This window comes from Suillus clintonianus (genome assembly GCF_016758775.1).
Source record: "Suillus clintonianus strain FC179 chromosome Unknown DEU56scaffold_81, whole genome shotgun sequence".
In the NCBI taxonomy this organism is placed as follows: Eukaryota; Fungi; Basidiomycota; class Agaricomycetes; order Boletales; family Suillaceae; genus Suillus; species Suillus clintonianus.
Window position 1 is genome coordinate 68,582 of NW_024539305.1, and position 18,872 is coordinate 87,453.

General features: G+C 46.9%; 8 protein-coding genes across 8 annotated transcripts; 6 read left to right on the top strand and 2 right to left on the bottom strand.

Moving 5' to 3' along the window:
* The first annotated feature begins 46 nt into the window (after positions 1-46).
* On the top strand, positions 47-1,225 carry DEU56DRAFT_823169 (emp24/gp25L/p24 family/GOLD-domain-containing protein). Its single transcript, XM_041354188.1, has 6 exons — positions 47-205; positions 258-269; positions 322-638; positions 695-745; positions 797-850; positions 900-1,225. The coding sequence occupies exons 1-6, from the start codon at positions 59-61 to the stop codon at positions 958-960; spliced, it is 642 nt and encodes a 213-aa protein (XP_041204854.1). The 5' UTR covers positions 47-58; the 3' UTR covers positions 961-1,225.
* On the top strand, positions 1,226-2,286 carry DEU56DRAFT_823173 (Redoxin-domain-containing protein). The gene is made up of 5 exons (XM_041354189.1): positions 1,226-1,568; positions 1,624-1,757; positions 1,811-1,845; positions 1,909-2,003; positions 2,055-2,286. The coding sequence occupies exons 1-5, from the start codon at positions 1,404-1,406 to the stop codon at positions 2,160-2,162; spliced, it is 537 nt and encodes a 178-aa protein (XP_041204855.1). The 5' UTR covers positions 1,226-1,403; the 3' UTR covers positions 2,163-2,286.
* Positions 2,287-3,263: 977 nt separating this feature from the next.
* Positions 3,264-5,373, top strand: DEU56DRAFT_557861 (uncharacterized protein). The gene is made up of 6 exons (XM_041346800.1): positions 3,264-3,509; positions 3,561-3,744; positions 3,797-3,874; positions 3,928-4,170; positions 4,243-4,258; positions 4,328-5,373. The coding sequence occupies exons 1-6, from the start codon at positions 3,405-3,407 to the stop codon at positions 5,322-5,324; spliced, it is 1,623 nt and encodes a 540-aa protein (XP_041204856.1). The 5' UTR covers positions 3,264-3,404; the 3' UTR covers positions 5,325-5,373.
* A 359-nt stretch (positions 5,374-5,732) lies between these two features.
* On the top strand, positions 5,733-6,254 carry DEU56DRAFT_823176 (uncharacterized protein). The gene has a single exon (XM_041354190.1). The coding sequence runs from the start codon at positions 5,852-5,854 to the stop codon at positions 6,167-6,169; it is 318 nt and encodes a 105-aa protein (XP_041204857.1). The 5' UTR covers positions 5,733-5,851; the 3' UTR covers positions 6,170-6,254.
* Positions 6,255-7,477, bottom strand: DEU56DRAFT_823178 (proteasome endopeptidase complex beta subunit). The gene is made up of 6 exons (XM_041354191.1): positions 7,400-7,477; positions 7,251-7,348; positions 7,120-7,196; positions 6,791-7,067; positions 6,540-6,741; positions 6,255-6,487 (listed from the first exon to the last, which is right to left on the bottom strand). Exons 1-6 carry the CDS (start codon positions 7,430-7,432, stop codon positions 6,374-6,376), a joined length of 801 nt encoding a protein of 266 aa, XP_041204858.1. The 5' UTR covers positions 7,433-7,477; the 3' UTR covers positions 6,255-6,373.
* Positions 7,478-8,520: 1,043 nt separating this feature from the next.
* DEU56DRAFT_823184 (uncharacterized protein) lies at positions 8,521-10,220 on the top strand. Its single transcript, XM_041354192.1, has 2 exons — positions 8,521-9,878; positions 9,930-10,220. The coding sequence occupies exons 1-2, from the start codon at positions 8,986-8,988 to the stop codon at positions 10,012-10,014; spliced, it is 978 nt and encodes a 325-aa protein (XP_041204859.1). The 5' UTR covers positions 8,521-8,985; the 3' UTR covers positions 10,015-10,220.
* A 3,708-nt stretch (positions 10,221-13,928) lies between these two features.
* On the bottom strand, positions 13,929-15,565 carry DEU56DRAFT_759009 (uncharacterized protein; the record flags this gene model as incomplete). Its single annotated transcript, XM_041350280.1, has 8 exons — positions 13,929-13,967; positions 14,023-14,410; positions 14,466-14,515; positions 14,901-15,009; positions 15,194-15,261; positions 15,385-15,402; positions 15,465-15,528; positions 15,555-15,565. 8 exons carry the CDS (start codon positions 15,563-15,565, stop codon positions 13,929-13,931), a joined length of 747 nt encoding a protein of 248 aa, XP_041204860.1.
* Positions 15,566-15,744: 179 nt separating this feature from the next.
* On the top strand, positions 15,745-17,205 carry DEU56DRAFT_916192 (uncharacterized protein; the record flags this gene model as incomplete). Its single annotated transcript, XM_041357835.1, has 7 exons — positions 15,745-15,857; positions 15,890-16,266; positions 16,384-16,497; positions 16,548-16,603; positions 16,807-16,904; positions 16,954-17,117; positions 17,171-17,205. 7 exons carry the CDS (start codon positions 15,745-15,747, stop codon positions 17,203-17,205), a joined length of 957 nt encoding a protein of 318 aa, XP_041204861.1.
* Positions 17,206-18,872: the final 1,667 nt, after the last annotated feature.

Below are 18,872 nucleotides of genomic sequence, written 5' to 3' on the forward strand. Positions count from 1 at the left end.
GCGGCAAGGTCACCACCAAGCACTGCCAGCAGGCGCAACTAATACATGCTTTCCAACAATGATTCTCTTACTTGTTCTGTATAACTGCTTTCTCTTCCTATCACTTCTTCCTTCAGCAAGAAGCTCGGCGTTGACTACTGCCATTGCAGCAAATGAGCGTTTATGTTTCTATGTTGATGCAGACAAAGCAGGGGAAAAGATTGGGGTGAGCACGACGTGCTCATGTTTGTTGAGTCATGCTAACGTCCCGCTTGAAGTTTTACTTTGCAGTACGTTAAGCAGTATTGTGCCAGCTCATATACTCATTGTCCCACAAACTAGGTTCAATCTGGAGGATCGTTCGACATAGACTTCGACGTCAAGGATCCAAATGAGAAGGTCATAATTGACGGCAAAAGCGAAAGGCAAGGCGACTACGTTTTGACTGCCAACACCGTCGGAGAGTACTCGTTCTGCTTCGAGAATGATATGTCGACTCTCACGGTGAAGTTAGTTGACTTCGACATCATGGTGGAGAGCGAGCCTCGCAGGGAAGCACCTGCTAAGCCTGGACAGGTGGCGGATCACACCAGTGCACTGGAGGAGAGCACATTCCGGTTGAACTCGCTGCTTTTGAACATCAAGCGTACTCAAAAATAGTATGTTCAGCTATTGTCTCAAGTGATCATCATGCATGCCGACCTTGCTTCCCAAGTTTCCATACACGAGAGAACAGAGGGTTCTCCTTGGTCAGGTCGACACAAAAGTTGGTGGATATTCTCACCTTTTGCGACTCGGTTACTCACGAGCAATTTAGTCGCCTGTTTTGGTATATGGTTCTAGAGAGTTTAGGCATTGTGGGCATGGCCGTGTAAGTGTAACCCACTGCGTAATTCGACTACAGCTGAATGATGTTTTAGCCTTCAGGTGTATATCCTCCAAACTTTCTTTACAAAGACAGGTCGTCGGTACAAAGTATAGTCTCGTATACCGACATCTGCATTTATATACCTCTATCATTTTCTGCGATTCCGCACGGGCCTTCAACCAACATCACGTTTTGATTGCCCAGCCTAGTTACTATGACCAAGGCGCAGTGCTAACATCCAGTCAAATCCCACTGCGCGCTTTGATATCAAGGGTGTAAGTAACTACGTTGTTACGTACTGTGGTGATCAGTGAATTTCTCCATCATGTCCATGGGCATCTCTCCTAACCTCGGCAAGGTTGCGACAATTCCGAATGAAAGTGCGCTGGTGATATCTTTTACAAATTCACTACATCCTTGGTTTGTCACGTGCTTAGACTTGATGTGACGTCACGCCCCAATTTGAATATGTCATCGCGTCAAGTTCAACTCCAACATTTCCTGAGTCCTTATCGTTCCTCAATCACCTACATATAACTCATCTGCGCAAACCGCCATGGCTTCCATTATTACCAATGTTGCACAGGCCGCGCACTCTGCCGCTGCCACGATGCTCAGCGCTGCCCAGATCGAGGCAGGCGAGCCGATCCCCCAGAAGCCCGTAAAGGAAGAAGATCCCGAGCACGCCATTACGCTCGATCTCTCTGGGAAGAATATCATTGTACGTGGTCCCATGCCAATTTTGTGCCAGGGGCTCATGTTATGTGCAATAACAGCTCGGCGTTCCCGGGGCGTTCACACCGCCGTGCAGCTCCCAGGTCCCGCAGTACATCGCAGACTATGACAAGTTCAAAGCCAAGGGCGTGCAAAACATCTATGTCGTTGCTGTAAATGATGCCTTCGTGGTAAAGTGAGCGCATATATGTGTATCCGAGCGCATATACTCAGCCAACCTATTTCCAGGGCTTGGAAAGAAAAGCTTGCACCACAGGGTACAGGTAGGAGTTTATATTTATTCATACCACAGGATCATCTCTTCATCGCACTGTGATATGGATTAGGCGTCCGTTTCATTGCGGATGATAAAGGGGAGTTTACCTCTGGCGTGGGACTCCTCTTCGACGCTTCTGGCCTTCTTGGCTCACCTAGATCCAAGGTTATCTCATTCTGTTGCTCAAGAGTCCGTGCTGTACTGAATTTTCTTTAGCGCTACGTCATCGTGGCCCAAGACGGGACGGTCGAGTTCATCACGGTAGAAGATCAGCCTGCGAATATCACTTCCACCGCTGCGAACGTTGTGATCGCTCAGCTCTAAATTGTAATACAGATATGCAGAGAAGTATTGTAAACCATTACGTGTATGATATTTTGCGATCGCGCTCGCCACTTGATTTGTTGAAGACAAGCAAGCCCTGAGAGGTTGCTCATATTGTGCTCCAGTAACGAAAATTTCACCGGCAAATCTGATACTCTCATGCCAATCAGTGTGTACAGAGTGGACACGAATGAGAATACATTCGTGGCATCCTGGCGTGAATTTTAAACAAACCAACAACAGACGTTAATCATAGGCGCATGTAAGTACTGGTACCCACTCAACTCGCCTCTTAACCATGCGATCCTCCACTGCGGCGGTCAGTGCCATGGTAGCTAGTGATACAATTCGATACACAGCTTGGATCTCAGGATGAAATGTTATATTTAGCCATCTATGCTATTTGTAGTGCACTGCAAGGTTCCGGTGACTGACAATACTGAAGCTTGAATTTTTGGTACCACAAAGGCAAAGTAACAATTATAGGATGGGATTGAAAATGTAGGAACAGCAAGAGATGTACTACTAGTCAGGTTTTGGCAGTCAATATGCATATGCCAACAACACGTCAGTCACGTGCCGGTGATATCAAAGAGTTGTGTGACATGTGTAAGTAGCCTATGCCCGCACTGCTACAGCTGGCCCATATGCACGGGTTTGTGTACTGCCCGCTGGGCGGTGCAATGTGCATGGTACTCAGTACTTGCGAATCAGTACTGCTCCGATCGAACCGAGTGTCCCGAAGGAAATGCCTGTTCTAAGAATTGCTCACATCTTACCAGGAACCGCCAGCGTTCTAGACAACTCGTGAGTCCATTTGACCCGTTCTACTGCCTTAATGATCTCCTTAGGTAGTCTACGCCAATGAGAATAGCTCAATTATTGCCCACAATCGCCCCCAGCCGATCAGAGGGGCGGTGAATCTTGTGCAAGGCCTCTTTTCAAGACACCTGTGCTGAGCGCTACAACGGCATCGCTCCAACCTGAGCCACACCGCCGGGCGCATGCACCGAGAATACGCAATTCTCGGATCGTCTCGGTTATCATAAAATCTAGGTATTTATCGCGTGGCAATTACCGAGATTCCTTATGAAACTTCTCGGTCAAATGTGTTCCTGTTTCCTTTCCTTTCCTTACCCAAAAGTTCTAATTGGAAGACGCGGGCGTCTCTTGATTGGTACCCTTAAGCAGAGCTGAGGCCCTCTCAGGCTGGTCCTTGGAGCTTGTTATCTCCCAAAAGTCATGGTCTTGTTGCTTCCTCAAGGCCTGGCGATATGCGTTTTCCTTCATGTACTCCTAGGCCTTGCAGAGGGTAGCCGAACTTTCTCCTGGGATTTAACGAATCACGTAAGTTTAAGTTGTTCTCTTTCGTATGTTATTTTTTTTCACTTCGACCAGGAATTCGAGCGAGTCACGGTGGACAGTCTAACCGTCTGTGATAGCCTGTACATTTCGCTTTCTTCGTCATTGGATGGCTATATCGGACAGTCTCCATACACTCTTTTTGCCTTTGAAGCTGGTGGGGTGCTGACTGCTACGCAAATCCATGAAGATGGTCTGTGGCAAGTGAAACACCCAACAGGTTCGTACAACCAGTCCTATGTTCAAATCGATTACGGAGCAGTATTATACAGGGTCTCAGCTGCTCCTGGCTCTCGTTGATTCCTTGGGAAACTCAGGTGGGGTCCTCCCCACAGTCTTCACGGTTGCATGTGGGTCATTTCTCCCGCAATGCCCCCAGAAACACACTGAGATATCTTCGCAGCGGGACCCTCAGACTGTCTTCCCGCACTTCCCACATCCGCATTTGCTCCGATGATCATAACGAGTGTCGACCAAATTGAGCCTTGCGACTCCTGGAATTTATCAATCTCAGGCGGAGTCCCACCGTACACCATCATGCTCGCATCTCCCGGAGCCCCCTTTCTGCAGGACTTCTATGCACCGCAAGAGTCTAGCCCGGTTTCGTTTATAAATAGCGGCATCGCACTAAGAGGACCTACTATAGGTGCGTCGGAATCCTCGGGGACCTGAGATTGTTGACTAAGGGTAAGCCTGTGTATTTTGTTTTCCGTTAAAGCTGCCGTGCGTGATTCGTGAGTGGTTTCCTCTACATTCATTGGATCCCGCTAGTAAATCTCTACTAATCTTGTCTCATTCCACAGATCTGGTGTATTTGGACATGCAACCGAATTTGTTGAAGTCGTCGATGCTAGCGGAGTGTCTTGTGAGGTTGGGAGTCGGAGGGAACGGGCCGGCATAATGATCCTTGCCGCACGATCAAATGGCACTGTAAAGATAAGCCATCAAGACACGATCATCATTGCTGTGTGCGCATCAGTTGGTGGGACTATGATCCTTGCCGTTCTGTGCTTTGCTGTGGTAATGTTCCGACGTAGGAAGCGAGGATTGATTGCAGGGCAAGATGCGCGGCCCCGGCCATTTGAGCCCGTCAACCAAGCACCATACACTAATGCATCTGTGCCACGGGCGAATGCGTCAGTCCCTTTGTCCGTCATTGACATATCCTGGCGGAACAATTTGGTGGTGTCTCCAACGGAGGCATCCTCCACACGCTCGCCCGTCGGTCCAAAGTCCTCTCCTTCACGCACCCATACGCGCCCGTTGCCGGTCCCAACTGCTTCCCGCCAGCCATCCAATACGTCTTTGCGTTCTCCAGAAGATTCCCCTTCACGACCTCCACGCAACCCATCCAGCCCATACATTGCGCAATCTCCACAATCTGGTTCCTCCTCGCGCATTCCCCGCCAGCAGCAGTCAAACTCTTCTATGCACTCTGCCAATAACAACCACCGTCCTACAAATTCACCTATGTCTCCGCAGCGTTCTGCCGTTGCACAAGAAGCCAAACGATCTAACCCTCGCTCTCGCACCGAGAGGCACAAACGCACACTCCATGGTTCACGTTCGACAGGGGACATTCCTCGTGACAATATGGCACCACCTTCCCACCGGCAACACGCAACCGTACCCCGTTCGTCATCAGACATGCGCCACACGAACCACCTGCGGCATTACTACTCTGCGTCGAATGTCACGCATACAAATCGTAGCGCGGTTGAGCCAGCGGGTGTCTACCAGCACCGTGGTGGAGGGGATCCGCCGCCGCCGTACCATAAACTCCGACCACTAGGCAGGTAGCATATGAGGATAACAATAGAGACATTTTGATTTCATTATTGGTCATGGGCGTCGTAAGTCCTTACGTTGGATGACTTCTAGAAAGTGTCATCTGCCGTTCCAGCTGCATGAAGGGCAATTTGGCAACGAAACTGGTATCACTTCTTTTCGATTTTCTTTTTCGCTTTACCCGTTTGTGGGTTACCTAATAACAGCAGCAACTTTCAACTTGAAAGTGAAACTCAGGACCTCCCTCTTCGAACACGACAGTGCGCGATATGTGGAAAATACGCAAGTGTTGAGCTGAAGACTCACAACCAACAGCCTTGGCAGCAGCCACGCTATCCCGCATAGCATCTTCCGCTCCACCTTGATGCGGGATCCGAAGAGGTATTGAAGAGGTATTAAAGCACATTGCCCGAGCCCGAGCCACCTTTATTTTGGCTCGTTGTGGACCTCCCAGATTAACCGTATTCCAACGCACCAGTAAGACTATAGGTGTCCAAATGGTGTGGATTTTCCACTAACGATGCCCCCCATAGGCTATCATGAAGTTCATACTCCCTGCTACCCTCGCATTCATTACTTCGGTATTCGCGAAGTGCTCATACACAAACACGAGCTCGTCCTTCCGTATTTTGTTAAGCTCAGAAGTGAATTGTGGTGGCTCGACATTGGAGATGGAGCAGGGAAAGGATATGCCATGCGCGTGCGCACCGGTCCCTTCGGGGTTGGTAGGCAATTTGAGCTCGATAGTTACCCAGGCAAGCAGCGTAGTCGGGGAAGTGCGTTTGTTCTTGGACCTGGACTGCTCGGGCGTACCCTATGGTAAGTGCTATCCTCCGGCGTCTCGGTCGTGTATTTAAATGGGATGTCAGCGACGCACTCTGGAAAATGGATGGACTCAAACGTGACAGGACCATTGAAATACCTTCAAACTTTCAGTTTCTGCGATGAAGGAGAGGTGGCAGCGTAACCTCAGGTTGGCGCTGCCGGACTTTGCTGGACCATTGTGTGTCTCATAGATTTAGAATAACGACGAATCAAACTTGATGATACACGCGTACAAGCTACTGTGTCTGGGCACCATAACCCCTGATGTTTTCTGCAAATGACCATCCAGTCTCGAGCTGTATCGAATCACTGATGGACACGCCTGCACTAGAGATGGTAGCAATTTGGAACTGAACAAGAAGTCAATTGATGAGGTGAGAACGACGATCATCGGAAATTTACCTTGTTCAAACTTCGGGCATCTCTGTAAAACAGCACACGCATACTATCCTCAAGAATTTTTCGACCTTCCTCTTCAGTAATGACGTCCTCCCTCCCTTCGACAGCCTTACGTAATAGTGGTTGGGCAATGAAAGCGCCATACCCGGTGGCAAGCGTCGAGGCAGAATATGTCGTACCCAAAAGGTCAACGTACGACAAGAACCTTGAACAATAGTTGATTAATGCTCGAGAAATACGTAGCACAGCCTTACCTCTTGCCGTCCTTGAATCCTCCGATAAGCAGGGAATTCCAAAGTGGGTTCATCTTGGACCGACGCGCGTACATGACCTGGGACATATATTCGTGGATCTCGATCGGACCGAGTTCGTGTCCATCCTGTGCTGATATCTCGTCGATGGACAACTCCTCAAGGATATACTGAATATACTGGAAGTCCGACATGTCACCTCCTGCACCGATGACAGTATAATTGCCGACTTGGTGCAGACGCTGTATATCCTTGAATCGAGCAAGGGACCCGTATGATGCTGTTGTGAAATAGATGAGCGGATGGACGATATGTCTTGAAAATGAAAGTACCGAGGTTGTCAGCGGCCATCATGACACCATCCTTGTACTTGATCGCCAGCACGCTCGTTCCAGTGACGATTGGTTGTCTACATACAAAGCCTCATTGATGGAAAGAAAGAATGGTAATAGAATAGACCTACTGTGTTCGCTGTACGCCATCGGCGAAAGTATCCTTTGGACCATTATATGGACGCTGGTGAATGGGGTAGGTAGCATATGCATCAAATGCGTCGTTTCTCTGCAAGAAGAAGTCAGTGCTGCACGCTGTACTCTAGTTTCAGTTACTTACTGGACGACCCCAGTTAGTTGGAAAGTGGTCCATGGTAGAGTTGGTACAACAGGTCAATCGACGCGCAAGCCAGACGCGACACCATTATGTCAGCAGGTCTGGCATGTGCAGCGCTAATATACGGCCCGGGCTAAAACCGCATTCAAAACTCACAAACTCGCAGCCAACTTGCCCAATTGCCATGGTATTTTTTGTGTGCCATCGGAGTTTCAGGCTCGATATCTGGACCCTAAGCCGGGATATGGATTCTGGAGGGTCAAAGCTGTTATGACACATGCGCCCACGCATATCCTGATAGCTATCCGCCATGCAGACACGCAGCACGTCTTGCATGCCACATACATGCTTGTCGCAAATGGCTGATAGTAACCAACACGCAGACAGGAACACACCCACCGGCAGCATTCACTCGTCGTAAGTGGAATACACATTGCCGCTTTAACAAACGTCGTTTAAATGACATTGACAGGCTCGTGGTGAATCGACTGTCGCAAGACTTGCTTCCGCTCACTGATATCCAACCGGCACCAATGCATGTTTATGACGACCTCTTTGCCAGAGCTCAGTCAGATGCGTATCTTTGGCCGAGTCATCGCTATAATACTCCCCACTGCTACTTCTCTGAACTGACAGATAATACGCTCTTACCCTTGGAGCAAAAAGTTGTTTCTTCGACCCAACAAAGTTCATGTGACGAGTTGCTGCGAGGCATAGGCAGCATGACACTGAAACTCGTTGATTTCCCCCTTCAGGATGAAGACGCAGAGAGATGCGATGGATGCGGATGTATCTGGCCAGCTGATGAACTTCGAATTCATATTCCGTACTGTTCACGACGTGTTACACACTCTGGGTTATATGTGTAGGATGTCTTGGTATCTGGTGGTACCAGCGGTTGTAATCCGTATTACTAACTGTTGTCAATGATAGGCTTCTCTGCTACGTGGCACCGGCTCAAGGCTTAAATCATTAATTCATGTCGCCCAAGTATATGCCTTGCGTGCCAAATGACTTGCGCACAAGCTCATCGTGCGACAGTGTGGTCATTGACAGAGTGCGTGATGTCGCGCTAGCACTTTTTTGTTCGACATTCTGACAACCTTCGAATTGCGAGAATGCCGTCTTTTACGTTTCAGCTCTGAAATTTCAAACAGGATGATGCATGATGACATCACGTACTTATGTACTTTGTTCGCTGGTGTGACTCATTTTCAAGTTGCACCTTCAAATTGTTCATACCTGACCCTGCCTATCGCCTCAAAGCGCGTCGATGAGTGCTTTACACGAAAGCTGAGGCTCGAGCCAGGACCGTCTGGCGCCGAAGGTTAAGTAACGTTCAACCACCCCCTCCACAATCCCTAACTGATTGGTCAAGGAAGTAACGGAAGTACGTGATAACATCTTTGGTCCAGAATGGTGCTCAGTGATCAAGTTCTTGTTTTCTGAAGGGTCGCGTAGCAAAACTACCGTACCGAACACTATGCGAGCATATAAAAACCTTGCCTTCTCCTGGTGCGTATCCCAGTCGAACTTCCTTCGTCTTTTTGCTACTACCCCAATTCACGACCCACCTACACTCGTTTAACATGTTCAACAAGTCCGCTCTTTTGATCATCCTCAGTGCTGCTTTCGCAGTTGCCCTTCCCACCGGCTTCATTCCTAGGACCCTAGCCGGCGTCCACGTCCTCGGCGTCAGCGCCTCTGATGTTAAAACCCCATCCACAAACTACGTTGGCGTCCCCAGTGTACGTAACGCTCGCGAGGAGGCCCAACCTTCCCTCCAGTTTCCCCAAGTTGACGCAGAGAAGGAGAAGGCTCCCACAGTTCCTAAGGACACTTCCAGCGTCCCTGGCGTCACTCTCCCTCAGGGTGAGACTTTTGTCACAGACACACTTCCCAAGGTAGATGCCTCTACCGGCTCAGTGCTCAAGAATCCCTCTATTGCTCGCAGCAGCGTTCCTGCGCCGCCGCTTGGCTTTTCCAAGGCCAAAGGCAAGTCGAGCAAGGATGACTCGGAAAAATCCGATGCATCCACACTCAAGCCCCCCAGTGGTTCAGCGTCCATTTCCTTCTACGCTCGCACTGAACCCAACAACACAGTACCCCAACCTCGCGCCACGACGCCCGAGAATCCTGACGTATCTGATATGCAGTCTACAGTGGAGGGTGCTGGCAAGGTCACTGTGATTAAAGGCAATTTGCCCCGGGAACGTCACATTCCAGGTGTTCACATGCCTTCCGTACCATCCACCCACGAGTTCACCCAGTCTTCGCCCCCCCAAGATTTGAGTTCATTTGCAACTGATGCTGCCACCGGCCTCAAGAGCGCTTCATCCAATGTCAAGTCGCCATCTATGGCGCGTCGCGCTGAGTCGTGCGACTCTGGATACACCTTGACCTACTGCAGGCAGGTCTTATTGGATACTGCTGTTACTGGCAAAATGGGCCTGTCCTGCTCGTCTACAAAGACGAATGACAAGTGAGCTTTCTCTTTTTCGCTGCTTTCAAGTCGGTTGACATTGCTCGTTAGAATCTACCCCCTTTGTAGCAGGAGGATGGACGTGCAAGGCCTGGCACTCGACTGTGTAGATGCTACCGTCAACTCCCTTGCCTAAGCTGAACAGATATACTTTATGTCCTTCGGTTTGAACTTGTAGCCAATCCAACTGGAACTGTTTTTGGGCGTAGCACAATGTTTGAATATTTCTCACGACCAAAATTTACTACCTACACTGATTTACTACGCTCTATTCTGTCATATACCCATACTTAATGTTTGTTCATACCTTGTTCAATTCAGATGTTCGTCACAACCGGCCCTAAACTGACCTACAAATGAATTTTGCATTCGCACTCTTCACCTTTTCCAACTGTGGAAGTGAGAAACTGGTTAGACCTGGAAAGGGATACGAAAAGACTATGTAAACAGTATGTAAACAAACATAGCAAATGACACAGATTCCGAGGTGTTAGAGTCGCGAGAGATCCTCAATTCAGAACATTATCTGACACTGGAAAACTCGAGGTTCCGGAGGTGCACAGAAACGCTGTAACTTAAACCACATGTCTGATTTGCGTCTGAATATAATCATATTTGACTCGGATCATCAGTAAATTACCAGGTTCTGTACAGCATCAGCAAACGTGCAGGCGCCTGTAGTGTTCTGCACGGGTAACCCGCGGGTATTTTCAGCTGTACCCCTACCCCTACCCACAAAAACCTGTACCCCTGGCCAGGGGTACGGGTTTTTTCACGGGTACAAAGTTTTTGCCAGGGGTACACCCCTACCCGTACCCGTGGCGGGTAACCCGCAGGTATTTGTAGTACATATTGTAGAGCTTGATCAGGCGATTAAAATGGTGGTCTGATCATGTCAAATGGTTAAGATTTGAGCAAGATTTGAGCATTACAAGATAGGATCGCATAGTTAAGGAAAATGTGAATGTTGTTAAATGACTTAGGTGTCTAATCTGAAGCTAGTGTTATCTTGATTATCTTGTCAAACACTTGAGGTCTGGTTAATGTATGAGCTGTCCTTTCATTTTGTGTCCTTTTCTTATAATGATCATATCTTGCTCAAATCTCAACGGTTTTGCATGATCAGACCACCGTTTAAATTGCCTGATCAAGCTCTACACTATGTACTACAAATACCCGCGGGTTACCCGCCACGGGTACGGGTTTTTTGCGGGTTAAATATTTTGTACCCTTACCCATACCCTCCAAAAAACCCTCCAAAAACCCGCGGGTTACCCATACCCCTGCATATCACTAGGCGCCTGGGCGCACTTGGTGAGTACCTGGACGTCCTGGCGGTGACCTGGATGACCCGGTGGCCCGGAGGGTGATTGCTTCTCACGCACGCCAAACTGAAGTAAAACTTTCATTGAGATTTACTAGCTACTCCCTACCATGATTTCCTTGTACATAGTGCTTCTTTTTGATCCATCAATTTACTTTTCATTATGTCACTTCCATTTGAGTCTTGCAAATCAAATCTCGCAACTCCCAAGACTTTCGGAGTCAAACAGTAAGCAAAGGGGAAATTTTCATTCTATACTAGTAGGGCTACTGAGATGTGTATACTACTAGCTCGCACTCTGAACCCCCAACTCCGAGTCCAACCAAATCTGGCATGCTACTCTCAGATTACGAGGAATGTCACACAGAAGGATGTGCCCCTCACAAAAAAAACTGTGAGTCAACTCTGAGTCCTTGAAAACACCATGTTGTGACTTACCTAAGTTTCACCAGTCATCTTTTCCAGCGTCTCAAACTCTGTAATGATCCCTACAACCCTTTTGAATACAGTACAAGGCTCCACCTCTAGCAGACCATATTATTTATCACTGCGCACAGCACCCAAATATCTCGAAATACTCGACAAGCACAAGACACCTGAATTCCCGAGCCCCCAAGTTGACACTCTCACAGTCCCTGCTGACTACCTTGAAGGGCTCATTGAAGCATGCTGGAATGCTGAATGAACTCACTGTGATGCAGAATGTAAGGTTCAATTAGAAGAGCTGAAAAATTTGCTGTGTGCTTAGATATAACATGTATACTCAGAACACAATTTCATGTGCATGATGATCTGCATACTTATTTACATAGTAAGAATTGAACATGTCAAGAGAATGAGCAAAATGAAAACCATCGGGGAGGGGACCACTGCCAAAGACGGGGATGAGATGAGCACTTCGAAGAATGGTATCAACATGCTCCACAGACTGAACATGAGCTCCGTGTGCGCCAGTAATCTCAGGCTTCACCTTCCACATGCCTGTTACGCTGAAAGCGTAGACTCAGGTAAGAGCTCTGTACTAAGTCTCGGCTGAGATGAAGATGATGCAGAGGTTCATTATTGTTATCATTGGTGTCAAGACTTGGTGACAAGAATCGTCAGTAATGACAAGGCTAAAGGTATCAATCGAGTATAGACACTAAGATGAAGAGCCTTAAGTGAAATCGTATATGAGAGTGATCTTGCTCAAGGAAGGTCTATCAGAATACTGAGTAGATTCAAGTTAAGGACTACAGGACAGATGGATCGACTACTTATAGGTAAGAGATACTTCAGGGCAAGGCTACCAAATCAATGGTAAGGGTACAGGGTACAAGATAAGAGATAAGAGATAGGACGGCGATCAAGGATGCTGTACAAGAAGATGATGAGGACATCATAAGGCAGTACACAGTGAGAGAAAAAGATAGGGGGTACAGTCCAAAGTATGTTATTGTAACAATGCCTGTCACTGAATCTGGGCCTCTCCCCATCCGTGAAAACCTGTCAATCAACACACAAGGGTATGTCACACCCTCAAAAAGAAAAGAAAAGAAAAACTTAATACGGCCAATGATCATGCCCCTCATACCAGTTTTTTCCTGGTCCTCAACAATGAAGACACAATCATATCGTCTGAGTTATACTGGGCTAACTACTGCAAGCTCGTGCGGGGATTCCAGTTGATGTGCCAAACATAGCATAACTGCTGAAGATTTCACAGATGCCCACATCCTTCTTTGTGTGTGGGAACGGGAGTTTGAGCTGATTTGTTATCAGCTCAAGGAGGACCAACTACAATTCGTTCGACCATGCATTCACCAGACGAGCCACCTCATACCAGAGACCATACCTAAAGGCCCTCCGATATGCTATGCTCAATGGACCATGGAGAGAATGATCAGAAGCCTCAGTCGAGAGATTCAGCAGCTCTCCTGCCCTTATGCTAATTTTTCGAAAGAAGGTGTTCGGCGCTGCCAAGTCAATACTCTCCTGTCCATCATACCTGAGCTTTATGAACCTCCTAGAGGTCTTCTGACTGGAGTTGTTGACTTGGGAGATGGCTATGTGTTGCTTCACAAATGTGATAGGTACACTATGTTGCCAACCAGAGAACCTCCTCAAGCAATTTCCAACTTTCTTGGACATGAGCATGATCTCCCTCGTATCAAAAGATGGGCTCGCCTTCTTCTACCTAATGGCCAAGTGGCACGCTCAGCGTGGAGGGAGAATCTCAAAGAACTTGAGCAAATTTGTATGTCTCACAACATCAAGGTATGTTTTGTTAAACTTATACTAAATACACTACTGACATGATAGTACTACAGCTAAAATACCGTGGGCAGGAACAATATGGCAAAGTTCTATACTTTACTTGGTTGGCCATCAAAGCAGACTTGCTTGACGACACAGATTGGTGTTTTGCGGACATCACAGTCATCCAGTTATACTCTCTTCCCGACAATGCCCTTCTCCAACTCTCCTCACGTACGGTGGCCTCCTGCTCTCGCCTTGATAATATCTGTATTGTTCCTGTGAAGAAGATCATCAGTGTCATAGCGATGATTCCACATAAGCCGAAACTACCTTCTGGTATCATCGAGGAGCGATTCTTTTTGCTAGAGAAGCCCAGATTACAGATCTTGAACCTTGGTATCAATCACATTGATGAGGATGACAACGACAACGACAGAGACGTAGAGTAGTCAAATAGAAATCACACTTAGTTCCGTTTTTTTGTTGAATCATTTTTCACATTGCAGTACATGGTGGAGTGAGTGCATCTAGAAAGTATATAATGAGAGCACAATATGCGACATGTAACTTGCATGCAATTACAGTAAAATACAAAGATTCAGTGGACTCTAGCAAGAAGAAAGCTGCTTGTGACCAGGGAACTGTGCAGGTGACCCAAAAACCAGCCCACTTGATGGGATGTGTCCTACCCTGCCTGATGTCTTCACACTTGGCTACCTGTTCTGGGATCTGCGACAGAGAGAATGGCCTAACAATATGGCACCAAGGCTTCATCTCTGTGAGCATGATTGCACTGGTAGTTGGATCTGGGTTGCCAGATATTTGAGGAAGGTGAATGCATGGCAGCGTTATTCCATCAAGCTCAAGTTTCACATCTTCACTGTCACATACCACCATATCCTCTTCCTTGAGCTTCACAATTGTATCTTCTTCAGTCTCTTCAGCCTTCACTGTCTCACTGGTCTTCACACTGTAATATACGAGTAACATATGTACCTTGCACTCAATATATATGAAAAAAGTACCACATGGTGACCTCTGGGTCTGCTCCCTCTTGGAGACAGAAAAGAATGGTCTAAAAGTTATACTATATTAGATGTAGACGAAACAAAGTAAACACACTGTCATATTCCGTGTTCCTGAACTCTATCTCCAATCTAATCTAACGGCCGGTTCTTCGGGCCTGTCCCTTATCTCGATTATGCTTCTTACCCCATCAGTATAGTCCCTTTGTCTAAACCCCTATATGCCGGATCTGCTTGACAGTTAATGTCTGGAAACATTTTAGATCATAACCCCTAGGCCCAGATCCACTCAACTCTTCATCTGTGTTCCATTCCTCGATCGTTCCTGTAGTATTTTCCTTACACCTGTCAGTTTAGCCTTTCCATATGTTCCTCCCTTTGACCCGGATCTCCGCTGTTTTCGTCCCCGTCGCATATGTCCATAATATATAATACCTTGTACACCCGTAGTAGTTTCTCCAGTTTGAATATCATCTTAGACTCTGCCCATTCCTGTCCTCCGTCCTTCTCCGTGTCTAAGGGATTGATTCCCCGTAAGACTATACTGTAGATCCGTCTACGGTAGTCCTCCTCTATTCTCCGACACCCGGACTAAGCTAACCCGCCGGTCCAGACCCCATAACCCTACCATCTGAAGTTAAGGGCAAGTACTCGGGTAAGGGGTGCAGCGCACAAGCTGAAGCCAAGCCCTCCGGATCCGCCTTTTCAAGCACGGTCTTAACACACACCTTGGTTCCAGGACCATCAAACAAGACTTTGAATGTATAGGTCTTTCAGTTTGGTAGTACCCCATCAACTTCAAAGAAGACAACATCCCCGCACACACTGATGGTATTGGTTTTATTGATGACAATAGGTGAGGACATAATAATAGAGCCAATGTGAGTTTCTAAGTGAATGCGACGCAACAGTGACACACCAAGATCTCAAGTGGATACTTCCAGTGGAGTTACAATTCTATATCACTGCACTGGTATGTGCAAGTTCTGTAGCTCATACCTCCATCACACTGCCAGGATGTTCTCCAGCAACACTGGAGGTTCTCTTAATTTTCATGGCAGGTCTTTGTTTGATTCAGATAAAACTCACAGAATCCACATTTTGGTAAATATACCCCATCACCAGCACCCCTGTCTTCTGGACATATGCCGTTGCCTGACATCAGGAATCCATATATTACCCCACAACCAATTCTGACCCCGTTCCAACGGGTGCCTTGGTTCCTGATAATTTCTTCACTGAGTCTGTGAACTAACAATATAAATTATAGGGTGCATATATGCACAATAATCAGCAGCTTCAGGCCTTGTGTGAACACTGCAAGGCTCTGGAGATGCAAATCCTCAAAGTTATGGCTGAACGCAATACTGTCACATACGTATTGGTTTACGAGTTTGATTTAGACCCAGTCTCACATTTGACAGTGCTGCTTTTCAAACACTCACCAATGCTGTCCATATCCCAGTCACTGACCCACTTCAGTTCGTCAGCAAACCTACACCCATTTCACCAAAATGTGATCCCCACCGCCCAAATGCTCAGACGCATTCCAAGGTTCGCTTCTGGAACAAATCTGACTACCTTGACTGGTTGGATTCTCTGGAGGCAACTTCAAGTGATCACAGAAAACTGCCATTTCTGGAGGACGAAATTGGGAACCCGATATCTGAAGCCGTAGTTGAAGCTATCTGCAAGTCGCTGTGGGGGGCATGGTCTGAGCTTGCCACCCATAATCTAGCACCATCATCTTGGGGAAAACTCACAGCATCCAGAACTCAGTTGGTGAACTCCATCATGGAAAGTGCGCATCCTATCTTTAAGCTCGCTCACAATGGCTGGAAACTTGACTTCCTTGCTACGTCATCTTATTCTTTGTGTCGATGAAACCATCTGGACAACTTTGGCAACTATTGCAAAGCGAAGAGGAGCGATGATAACAACAACGGCAACGAGAATGAAAAGCCAAGCTCTTCGAAAGGGAAGAAACAACAATACCATGTTAAACATGAAGCCCCCACGAAGAAAATGAAAGGTGCATCATTTTTTGTTTCATACATGCCTTGTCTTTGAAGCTAACCCTAGTTGATACGACTGATGTCACTCTACCACCAACACCAGCATTGTCATTGACTCCCGAAGTATGGTCTTTACCTGAAGGCCTGTCCTCATCCCCTCATCTTTGAACCCTGTCCCAAGACGGATATGAACTACAATATGTTGATGAGCCACCGCGGAACCTGTTCAAGTTCTGGAGGAAGTATCAGAAGCTATTCCCGAGATAGCTGCACCCCCGGTGCTTGCTCCCGATGTTTTCCCGGCACTATGATCTCCATTCAAACAGCAAGTGCCAGCCCACCTGTCTCCTACAAGATCTCTCAAAGACAAGGAGAACACACCAACCATTCCTGCACCAAAGTCTATCAAAGTTGTGAATCCACTGTAAGTTGTCTACCAGATTGTTTTTGTTAATGCTCACAATATGTTATAGTGTCGCACTCACAGCTGCTGCTGCTCAAATCAGCTTCCCTCCACTTCCTCCCATCTCAGAGTCCACACCCACTAACACATCTGATTCTATGAAGGCCTCGACTAGTAAGGCGCCAAAACTGGAGGCAAGGCAAAGGTGTGCCCGATCCCCACTAGAAATGGATGGTACGTTCAGTCGTGGTGCATTAATCAGTTACATTACTAACAGTTTGGTGTAGCAACTTGTGCGCACCGCACTGGCTCAAGCAATTGAAGATGAACGGGACGACAGAGCCGGGAGGAGTTCTGCGTATACTACGTGGATTTGATGCCAGACCAGAGCAAGGTAGGTCATTTTCTTTCACATTACTATGTACTATTGACTGATCGAGTTGCTTTTTCAGAAGTATGATGATGAAGCAACTGCATTGGTGCATCTGTTACTGTTCATGTGTTACTATTCTAAGGGCCACTGCAGGTTGCTGACAACGCTTGGACTAAGGGTGTTTGTGAAGGCCTGCTATACTGATCCTGCCTCGATGCTCCACATCACTGAACCTTTTCTACCTATTCAATCCTATTCCTGCCTTGACACCAATGTTTTCTCATCTGCATGCTCTCTATTGGTCCTATTCCTGTCTGCATACCCTCTCCATTTTGTAGTCCTACCTCCACACAGTTATCTGATGTTTCAGCATGCTTTTGTACTTTTTCGTGCTGGTTTCCATCCAGTTATACCTGCTTTTGAATAGTGTAAATTATGATACCTGTTGTATCAGAAATAACAGCAGATTTGACACTATTTGAGCACACTAGCAGATCTTATACTATTTGAGTATATTGTAAGTGGAGGACATGGATATGCTACAATATTTCTGTACATATTTTCGACACACGGGAGCACCAGAGACACTGCCCCAGCTAATGTTTTTTTGTCTGGCTACAGGGCGAGGCAGGGAGAGATGCGCCTACATGTGTTTTTCTTCTCAGGATCACATCTCAATGTACCCTGCCCTCTCCCGTCACAGCAAGTTCTTACTGGGAGTGAGTAGTGAAGCACAAAGGTTGTGAATTGGACAGTCAACCTTATTGTTAGTCACAGTTGATAATCCGATTGTGGACAGCACTGCCCGGCACCACCGCCAGCCAAGGACATGCCACAAACACGTCACTGATTGTCACTGCAAGTCACACATTGCCACACCACAATACAGAAACAAACTGAAATAAACAGCAGCTGTCCAGGCTCTAAGGCTCTGTTTGCATATGGAATTCTACTTTAAAATTCCAAATGAAATTCAACTTCGCCGTTGTCTTGTTACTTGAGGGTCTTATATAGAAGCATGTAAAAATGCAGTGACAATCAAAACTACACTTTCATAAGACTAAAAGTTGCCAGCTCCTCAAGTCCACAGTCAACAGATTTTTTTTACTTCTCGGTTGATAATGTGTCGTTTGTGGGTGGTCAAAGAGTAAACAAGTTACCTCTATTTGTTTGAAGAAACTATATATAGAAATGCAACTGTGGATTTGTCGTGGATAGAAATATGATAGGTATGTTTCACCCTAGTAGGTTGTGTTTCAACCTATGAAAGTCTGTTTCAACTTTGTCGTGTTCTCCTGTTTCGTGTCTCTCTAACCGTAAAAGAGAGAGGTATTCGTTAAGTATACGTGGAGCTTAGCTCAATAAAATAGTAATAGCGAGCAACCTAGTTAATCGTATAACTAGCAGTTACTTTGTTGAAATAATACTTACACCCTCACTATGTCTTGCCTTAATCTCACTCTCAAATAGTGGGATAGGTTTAGAGTGGAAGTTTAACTTAAATCGTACTTCACCGGCACTTTGACTATGTCTTGCCTTAATCTCACTCTCCAAATAGTGGGATAGGTTTAAAGTGGGAAGTTTCAATGTCTTCAAGGCACCAATGGCCTGCACTT

Bases quoted from the DNA above. Each gene is read 5' to 3' on its own strand.
- DEU56DRAFT_823169 (XM_041354188.1), top strand. From the start codon at position 59: ATGATTCTCTTACTTGTTCTGTATAACTGCTTTCTCTTCCTATCACTT. The intron at 639-694 runs GTATGTTCAGCT...TTGCTTCCCAAG, and splicing joins ATCAAGCGTACTCAAAAATA to TTTCCATACACGAGAGAACA. The intron at 851-899 runs GTAAGTGTAACC...ATGATGTTTTAG, and splicing joins GGCATTGTGGGCATGGCCGT to CCTTCAGGTGTATATCCTCC.
- DEU56DRAFT_823173 (XM_041354189.1), top strand. From the start codon at position 1,404: ATGGCTTCCATTATTACCAATGTTGCACAGGCCGCGCACTCTGCCGCT. The intron at 1,758-1,810 runs GTGAGCGCATAT...ACCTATTTCCAG, and splicing joins AATGATGCCTTCGTGGTAAA to GGCTTGGAAAGAAAAGCTTG. The intron at 1,846-1,908 runs GTAGGAGTTTAT...GATATGGATTAG, and splicing joins GCTTGCACCACAGGGTACAG to GCGTCCGTTTCATTGCGGAT.
- DEU56DRAFT_557861 (XM_041346800.1), top strand. From the start codon at position 3,405: ATGGTCTTGTTGCTTCCTCAAGGCCTGGCGATATGCGTTTTCCTTCAT. The intron at 3,510-3,560 runs GTAAGTTTAAGT...CACTTCGACCAG, and splicing joins CCTGGGATTTAACGAATCAC to GAATTCGAGCGAGTCACGGT. The intron at 3,745-3,796 runs GTTCGTACAACC...AGTATTATACAG, and splicing joins GCAAGTGAAACACCCAACAG to GGTCTCAGCTGCTCCTGGCT.
- DEU56DRAFT_823176 (XM_041354190.1), top strand. From the start codon at position 5,852: ATGAAGTTCATACTCCCTGCTACCCTCGCATTCATTACTTCGGTATTC.
- DEU56DRAFT_823178 (XM_041354191.1), bottom strand. From the start codon at position 7,432: ATGGACCACTTTCCAACTAACTGGGGTCGTCCA. The intron at 7,068-7,119 runs GTACTTTCATTT...ATTTCACAACAG, and splicing joins GATGGCCGCTGACAACCTCG to CATCATACGGGTCCCTTGCT. The intron at 6,488-6,539 runs GTAAATTTCCGA...CTTCTTGTTCAG, and splicing joins ATGCCCGAAGTTTGAACAAG to TTCCAAATTGCTACCATCTC.
- DEU56DRAFT_823184 (XM_041354192.1), top strand. From the start codon at position 8,986: ATGTTCAACAAGTCCGCTCTTTTGATCATCCTCAGTGCTGCTTTCGCA. The intron at 9,879-9,929 runs GTGAGCTTTCTC...ATTGCTCGTTAG, and splicing joins TCTACAAAGACGAATGACAA to AATCTACCCCCTTTGTAGCA.